This window comes from Rhodamnia argentea, chromosome 2 (genome assembly GCF_020921035.1).
Source record: "Rhodamnia argentea isolate NSW1041297 chromosome 2, ASM2092103v1, whole genome shotgun sequence".
NCBI lineage: Eukaryota > Viridiplantae > Streptophyta > Magnoliopsida > Myrtales > Myrtaceae > Rhodamnia > Rhodamnia argentea.
Genome location: NC_063151.1, coordinates 8565326 through 8574754, shown reverse-complemented (window position 1 = coordinate 8574754; position 9429 = coordinate 8565326). Strand labels below are relative to the sequence as shown.

The following is a 9429-nucleotide window of genomic DNA, read 5'->3' as shown; positions in this document are numbered from 1 at the left end:
TCGCGAGCTGAAATGCTTCCATTGACTGTACCTTTTAGCATGGGAAAAATTACTAAAAAAGTTTTAAATTTTTTTTAATTGAATCGAATCGGTCCTGAACATTTTTTTTATCAATTGAGTCATAAATATTTTGCATTTGTATCAATTCAATCTATTCGATCAATTTTGACCAGTAATCGTTGATATGGACACCGGCATTTTTACGTGGCATTGTGACGTAGATAATTGTTAATAATAATTTTCAAATTATTTATTTATTTTTACTTTTCTTTTCTTTTTTTTTTCTTTTCTTGTCTTCGTCCCACCTCTATACCTTGGTGACTGGCTAGAAGCGAGGGGGCCGAGCGCTAGCGAGGTCGACCTTGCCCTCACCTCGCACTAGCGAGGGCGAGCCTCGCCCAGACTTTGGTCTTAGCGCTATCTATGTGTGCATGTCAACTTGACCTTTTGGAAAGCATTTTCTAAACCCCGATAAAGCCAATTAGATTTTATTTGAATAATTGATAAACCATATGTATGGAAATAATGGTCTCGTTTCCGGTGCTCTTAAAATTTTCAATTAAATTTCCCTACCAGTACTCTTAAACCCTAAACCCTAACAAGTTAAAAGTTCAATTATACAATCAAAACGGCTCGCTGCTTTCTCCCGGATGACTGGACACCAAACTTTGGTAAATTCAATTCACAGGGCAAAAGAAAAGGAGTTCGGAAGAGGGAGAGAGTATACATTTTCGATTCCACAGCAAAAAGGAGGGGAAGACGTGACGAAAACTAGGCCCACTAACGTTTGGGCTTTGAAGTCTTTTGAAGGAATAGACTGGATTTCTGCAAGATGTTCACGTAATATTACCGCAAGAGCCCTGAGGTTCATCCTTAGAGCGCGAATGATAACTATTTTGTTCTTCTGTTTCCATCCCAAACTTATTTTTGAATAAAAATCAATTTGGTAACGCGATTTTATTTTTCTATTTCTAGAACAAAAATGAGAAATAAGAATTGTTCTATCGCTCATTCCCTCTCTTTCACGTTCTCACGCCGGCCTGTCCACGGTTGCCAGTCCGTTGTCCTCTTGTCGTCGGTTCGCCATTTGTCGATCGTCGGTCTGTCCCACGGTTGGCCGTTCCACTGGCTCACCGTCTGTGGGTAGCAAGCCGTCCGTTGGCTCCTAGTTAGAGATGGCCATTTGGAACCGTGGCCCCGGAACCGACCCGTTGACTGGGCCCACGGTTTCATAATTATGGGAACCGGCTCGGAACTGCCGGTTCCGATCCGTTATAAATAAATAAAAAAAAAATTAGGCTGGTGGGGCAGAGAGCCGTTGGACTCTCTGCCCCATCGCCCTCCCCCCCAAAGAGCCGTTGCACATGCAACTAAAAAAAATGAATTATTTTTAATTCTTGCCTATAAATATCTATCCTCCCCTTTCATTTTTCTCACAAATCCTCTCAACAATTCTCTCAAATCCTCTCAATTCGCTCAAATTCTCTCAATTCGCTCAATTCTCTCAATCCCCCCTTCATTCTCTCAATCGGATTTCCGATTAATTCTCAAAAATGGCAAGTGGAAGCAGAAATGCTGAAAATGGCAAGATGATTATGGGAGATTTCGAGTATCCCATTCCCGAATATGATCCTTGTGAGTATGCATGTTGGAAAGACAACGATAATAATATCAACTATGTCTCGACTCCAAACGTCGAGCACATCCCAACACAAGAAAGTCTTCATCCTCCCACCGGTGTCGAAGAAACGTCAACGACAAATAAGCCGAAACGGAAGGACCGAGATAATACATCCGACTTGTAGCTATACTTCGATAATGTACGCGATGAAGGAGAATGTAAGTATAATATAAAATATAAATATTGTTCGCAAACATATAAATTTTCGAAAGGAGACGGCTACGGAACATTCCGTCGGCATCTGACGAAAAAACATCAAACGCAAGTGGAAACGAACAATACGCAACAACAAATTTCCGGATACGCCATTTCTAATCATCATCCTTTATTCCGTTACCCTGATGCACTTTATAAACAAACATTAGCTGAATATGTTGCCCTTGATCATGCCCGCTTATTACAAAATTTTATTTGAAATATTTGATAAATCTCGTTGGTTCCAAGCACCAACTATTCCAAAAATACTCTTAAATGCGAAATTTTTCATCTTTATAAAAAGGAAAAATCTTTAGCAAAATTTTTTGCGGACGTGGCATATAGGTAGCGATATTTGGAGTGATCATTGGCAAATTCATTCTTATATGAATGTTACGTGTCATTGGATAAATGATGATTGGACTATTCAAAAAAGACTTATTGCATTTCGAGTTTTTGATGAAAGACATTCGGCTCATAATATTTATAGAATAATTAGGCAAGTTTTAGAAGAATATAATTTGATAAATAAAGTATTTTCAATTGGTTTTGATAATGTCGCCGCAAATACCGCTTCTATTCCCGAATTAGAAAATATTTACAAACCCACTTTTGGCGGACAATTTTTTCACATTAGATGTGTTTGCCATGTTTTAAATTTATGTGTACAAGATGGTTTACGAACTCTTGACACTTCTCTCGCCCCAATAAAGGGTGCAATTAAATTTTTATGGAGTCGTCCCCATTTTATGAAATTATGGGGAAAATTTTGTAAACAACATGAGAGAAGGGCAAGAAGATTTCCAAAAGATATTCCGACTCGTTGGAATTCTACCTATGAGTTGTTTCGGCAAACTTTTGATTACAAAGATTTATTATGTATGTTTATTTCACAAAATATTCTTGAAATTACTTTACTTCCGCAACATTGGGACATTTGCAAAAAAAATTTAGATTTTTTGAAAATTTTTAATGATGCTACTAAGACTTTATCCGGTATTTATTATCCTACTACCCATTTATTTTTAATAGAGTGTGTTAATATTGATAGTGTTTTTAGTGAATATGAAAATGATACTGAATTAGCTCGAACTATTTTAGTAATGCGAGAAAAATGGTTACATTATTATTTACAAATTCCTCTTGTCTATTTAGTTGGTATTGTTTTTTATCCACGTATTAAATTAGATGGTTTACTAGATTATTTGAATGTGTATTATCATGATTATTTACATTTGGAAGATTTAATAGATATTTCAAATATACAAGGAGATGTTAAAGAATCTATAGTAGTATTATATGGAGAATTTTGTAGTAGATACGGTTTAAGTGATTCTAGATCTTTACAATCCACTGCCTCACATAGCGAAGGTGGTAGTTTACTTAGTAGAGAGTATAATATACTTAAGAGTAGGCAAAAAAAACAAAAAAGGGCAATAGGTAGTATTTCCGAATTAGAAAAATATTTAACCACTCAATTTGAGTTTGTGATGCAGAACATAGTACAGATTTCGAAATGCTAAAGTGATGGAAGAGTCACCAAATCGATTACCCAGCTCTCGCCCTCATCGCTCGCAAGATATTAGCAACCCCTTATTCAACAATTGCGGTTGAACAAACATTTAGCGTTGGAGGATTAGTTTTAAACTCTCACCGTTCAAGATTAAGCTCGGAACCTGTGGAAGCTCAAGCTTGTGTCGACGATGGGACGAATGCGAAATTTCGACACCAAGAGCCGGATTGAGCACGAATTTTTTAGCGAGGATTGTGGAGATACCACCGCCACGGATACCACAACGGGTAGCGATGATTGACGATGAAGTAAGTTGGGGTTATCAAAGGTAAAAGAACTATATAAGCTTTGATTCTTCTATCCCCAAGAAGATATGTAGACGTTTAATGATAATTCATTAAGTTCAAGCCCATTTCTCCTCTTTTTTTTTTCCCACATTTTATTACAATGTACAATATGATTATATTTTATAATTTATAATTTAGTATGTTTATTTTATTATTTATTATTTTAAAAATTAAAATTAAAAAATGGAATAGGCCCGAGAACCGGCCTAGAAACGCCGGTTCCGAACCGGAACCGAAACCGGCCCGGAACCGCTTGTTCCGGTTTGGAACCAGAACGGTATTTTCAAGGGCCGGTTCCCGAACCGAAACCGGCCACCTCTACCCCTAGTTGCCGATCGCTAGTCCCAAACGCCGATCGCCAGTCGCCAACCACCCTAGAAAATTTTTGCTGTTCTTAAAAAAATTTTTTTTTTCGAAAAAAAAAATTATGTCATTATGAAGCACATTAATTTGCTCAGAAATTCGTCCATAAATTATTTATAAAAAAATCTATATTTGGCCTAAAAATTGATTCCAGAAACAGAATATTTGTCTTTCACGCCTTTAAAGTGCGAATGACTTTCGGAGCAATTAAGTCCTATGATGTTTGGTAAAATGTTATCCAAAGTTCCTTGGGTAAATTTGTAGCGTATTTCTACATTTGGAAGTCTCACGTATTTCTTCCAAATTTAATTGATGAAATTAAGATAACCCGATTTGATATTTTGTAAAAGCATGTTTTCCTTTTGGAAACACCTTAAAGCCTTTCGTGAATTCAGATGTGACGAAAAACAAGGCGTGTCTCTTATAAATTTTCTTTTATTCCTCTCCAAGTATTTTCCAAACCGCGTTCAAAATGGCGGTGGTCCCCAAAGGTCATGGAGCCCATAGGTCAACTTGATGTTAAGAATGCCTTCTTGCAGAGGAAGTTTATATGCACCAACCTCCCGGTTCCTCTCAAACTAAGTTCCCGAATCACGTGCGCTTTCTCCGAAAAGCCATCCGTGGTTCATACGGGGCTTTTTATGTAATTATGTTTCATCCCTTCCCTTATTGTAATCAATCGCCTCCTATGAATGCATATCATGTAATTCTAATAGTAGTTGAGTCACCACCGTACATACTTTGTCGTTATTTTCTCTCTAACTCTAAATTTCAACAATATTATTCCATGTTTCAACGTGTTTCAACAAACGCATCAAGACCGTCAATTAATCAATGAACACCAATTATTCATCTTTACTTCATGTGAATCTTTATATTTCGGTATTCTTTTATATGGCTGGACACGATTGTCTTCAGTTTTCATACTTTTTATGTCAAAGAATCAGCAAAAAGGAATCTCGACATAATCGAGCACGGGACCATACTTTTTGGATTGACCCAAAAGAAAACTACGTTACGGCAATTTGAGCCTAAATTCATTCGCCGCGCCAACGATGCATCGAAAGTAGAAACGACTCTTACTCCATAGCACCATGTAGCCAAAATCAATGTGGACTGTGGCCTTCTCCTAACTAGTTGAAGTTCAATGACATGAGGTGAACATGGCTCGCTGCTTTCTCGTGGATGACTTGACATCAAACTTGCGTTAATCGAATTCACCAAGACATTCGGAAAAAGAAGAGAGTCCCACATTTTCAATTCCATGGCAAGATGTTGGAGAAGACAAGATGCATACTAGGCCCACTAGGCCCACTACTATATGGGCCTTGCGGCCCGTATATGGGATGGATTGGCTTCTGCTAGACATTCCCATGAAATACCAGGAAAATCAGATAAGAAAAAGAAAGAACCACTACTTCGGATAATTACAGCAAGAGTCCTCAAATCCATCCCTAAAGTGCAAATGACTCTTGGAGCAATTATGTCCTATCCTATGATGTTAAGCACAATATTATTCAAGTTCCTTGGGTAAATCTTTGATGAATTCGACATTTGGTGGTAACGCACACTTCTTCATAGTCGATTGATGAAATTAAAAGGACCCGACCGAAATATTTTGTAAAAGTCTAGTGTCTGTTTGGAAAGACTTCAAAGCCTTTCATAATTCCAGATGTGACCAAAAGCAACTTTGAGTGTGTTATGCAGATTATCTTTTATTCCTCTCCAAGTATTTCCCAGGCAGCCCTCGAATTGGCGAGGGTCCCGGAAAGGTCATGGAGCGATCCATGTGTTAAAAAAGTGCCTCTTCAACACCTTTTGATAGAGTAGGTTTTTAACTTGGTGAATAATCATGATTAACTTTCATAATCAGAAAAGGAAAATGATCATATAATAGTTTTTGAGTGACTGTTATGTTAACAGACTGCTTTAGGCCACCAATAATTAATTGAAAATTATTGTGAAGTTTACTCTTTTAAGAATTTGTAGCTCACGACATACTGTTATTCTCACAGTCAACCAAAAATTATTACGCTAGGAAAGTCCATCAGAAAACTGCACACAATCACACCCTTCCTTATCTCGAGCAAAGAGGCCCAATTTGTGAAGCACTTGTTTTAATATTACTATAGTTGCAAGACAATGATTGTACATCACACGAGCAATCAGTGCATTGAAAACAATTTAAGTGCCTGCTTTGCCAATTTTCTGAAGGACACTCATACTCTCCTAGTTGTTCACATAATCAACTGATCACTCATCCTCGGAGCAAAGAGAGCTAGCAAGAAAATCGATTTCTTGACTCTCGCAGCGAGTACGAAAGAGAGTTCCGAGAGAGTAACCTCGTCCCTGCAAAGTAAAGATATACCTGATTACCTTGCTGATGATTCTGCAGAAGCTCCTAAATGAACAGCTCTGATCACATTTATGCCTGCTTGCCCTGATTCTACTTTCCCCATCCGCAACTTCATCGGGCAAACCACAGACTTGAAATTGGGCGTCGTTACTGCAATTTAGTCACAGAGGCAAGGACATCTCATCCCAAAAAGGGCAAAAAGAAAAAAACCATAGAGCCTTCCAAGGAGAAATATGAATCACAGCACGAAGACAAATTTAACAGAAGTAGTATGTCAACTGGAGTTGGTAAAGTATCTGGATCGGTTAGAAAGAAACTGGCATTATAAGGATGTGCTGTAAGTTTCCAATGTCAGCTCAAAGCAAAGTTTTATCTAACCCAAGCTCCATGCTACATGAATTTGATAGCGAGATACATTGCTTATGACATTCTCAACGAAACATATATACACATGGTCACAAACAATGCAATATATTTGCCTAAAGCTAATAGCAATCTGTGTGTTTCAAGCAATCCATTGTTGGCAAATCCACATAGCAGGTACCCACAAAGGGAGTCTAGTAAATAGGCCAATAAGCAACGACAGGCTACAGCGAGAGTAATCTAACTTCCATGCCAAAACAAAGTAAAAAAATTACAATTGCCTGCTTGCAGCATCAACAAGGAGCTAATGTTTATCATCTAGTAGCTCACTGGGCCAAGGAAACTAATGCTTCTCAGGAAATACAGAATCACATACAGCAACATGTATGTTACAGGACCGATTACAATGTCCACTACTGATTTGCAGCAGTACACCGGTACAATTGACACGTATTATTCCATGTTTTAACAGATTCCAATACCACATCAAGGGCAACAAATTGGTGTGTGAATAAATTAAGCTAGCTAGCAGTTGTCTTCTTACCTCCTGCAATACACTCGTAAAAGCACCTAGGGGGCTATGCCCTCAATGGTTTCTGCAAAACCGCAGACAAGTATACTTCTGATTTGCCTGACCCAGATGGATCCGCCTTCTCTCCCACGACCCATTTTAGCTTCTTGTACCCGAACCGCTCGATCAATCGGGTCACAGTCTTCTTCTTCTCCTCGGTGGCACAATAGAAATTGTCCACCCACAGCAATCCTCCAGCCCTCAAGATCCGGTCTACATCAAACATCAAGAACTCCAACTTCTCCGGCTTCCCCACGACATCCAATCCACTCGATGCCCGAATTATGTCAAACACATTGTCATAGAAGGGGAACCTGTGATCCAAGCTTAAGAACAAAGGGAAAAGACCCCTTGCCGCGATGAACTCGTTAAACGGCGCATCGATGTTTAACGTGCTTGTGATCACAGTCACATTCTTCTCAGCCATCCTCGCAGCAAACGTACCCGACCCACCTCCAATGTCAAACCCGATCCTAATTCCACCACCACCCAAAGCCAACACGTCATCAAGGACGAAATCATTCTTGCCTCTAGCCTTCACAAACTTCTGATTCTCATTCCCACTAGCCAAATCAAGACAACCAGCACATTCCCTAGAGGACTTCTTAGTATTCACGCACTCAAAGCTCTTGCAACCAAGGCCACTCCAACTCACGACCTTGTCACTAATCGGCTTCCAAAGAGAGACAGGGAAAGGGTAAAGACCCACCTTGGGAACAGACTTAGCGAAGCACCTTCTCCGAGGCAGAGGCTCGCACCCCCGCAGAATCAGCTTCTGGGCAAGACTCCAATCGTCGGGACAGGGCCCCGAGACCTTGTAGCTCATATACTGGGTCAACAAGTCGACGGATTTCTCACAAGAATGACCGACGGATGCCACCATTTCGGTGATCCCGGTCCTCGAATCTTTGCCCAGAGGGAGCGAGTGCGGCCGCAGGAACATCTTGAGCTCGCTCGCGATGTTGGGCCGCGAAAGATCGATGCTTTCGTAGCCCAGGAGCTCCTTCTCCATCTTGGCGAGCTTCTTCTGGGAGGAGGCGATCTCGCGGAGGATGAGGGTGACTTGCTCGGAGATGAGGGAGATATTCTTGTGTTGGAGGAGATGGTGGGACTGGTAGCCGGGGTTGGGGTTCGTGAAGGCGTAGAGAGCGAAGATGTTGGTGGCGACGACGGAGAGGAGCATGAGGATGTTGAGGGCGGAGGAGCAGATCGTGGCCCGCTTGAATCTGGCGGTGCCGTCGCCTATCTTCAGCGAGACCGACCCCATTGGAGCTCCCGCGAGCCGCGACCGATACGAAGAGAGGGAGGGAGACGAATGTGGACAGCTGCGAAGCGTGGAGCGAGTGAGATTTCAGGGAGTGAAGCAAGTGGGAAGTGGGGAAAGGGAAGGGAGCAAACGGAGATTCGTGGATTCCGGGGGTGATTATGAAATTTAGGACATGGCGACTTCAACTTGTCGAAGAAACAGAGTCGTCTTGTCGGTGCCCGGTTTGGAGTCCACTGTGGAGGGTGTGTGGACTGGCTATGTAGCACCGACACGACACGGGACACGAGATACGACACGACACGACACGCCGACACGTTGATTCTCAAAAAATAAAGAATTCCGACACGTTGGGACACGTTTTATATTAAATCTATATTTAAATTTTATTTATATGATTATTTCAATTAAATTGATTTGATTCGGATTCATAAACTAATAAATAACAAAAAAGCTTAAAATAAATTTACATTAAAAATGGGATAAATGGTAGCCTCGTTCAAGTAAGATAAGAGATCGTGTTAAAAAAAAAAATTTTTTTAAGATAAGAGATCCGATTAAAAAAAGTAATATAAGAGACCCTACTAAAGCTCTAACCAAAAAAAAAAAAGGACAGATAAGAGCGAAAAAAAATAAAAGTAGAGTAAATAAATATTTCCCTCTTCTGCTGCTTGGTGCCTTGCAGCTCATGTGAGAGGACTGTCTTGGAGTTTGCAGCCTTTTAACTTTTAGCCACATTGACCAAACAAAAAAAAAAAAATATTTAAGCCACAATG

The 9429-nt window shown here is 40.1% G+C and overlaps 1 protein-coding gene across 1 annotated transcript; it reads right to left on the bottom strand.

Annotated features, from left to right (window-relative positions):
• Positions 1-7176: 7176 nt before the first annotated feature.
• On the bottom strand, positions 7177-8841 carry LOC115738692 (probable methyltransferase At1g29790). Its single transcript, XM_030671401.2, has one exon. It carries the CDS (start codon positions 8654-8656, stop codon positions 7397-7399), a length of 1260 nt encoding a protein of 419 aa, XP_030527261.2. The 5' UTR covers positions 8657-8841; the 3' UTR covers positions 7177-7396.
• Between the last annotated feature and the right edge of the window lie 588 nt (positions 8842-9429).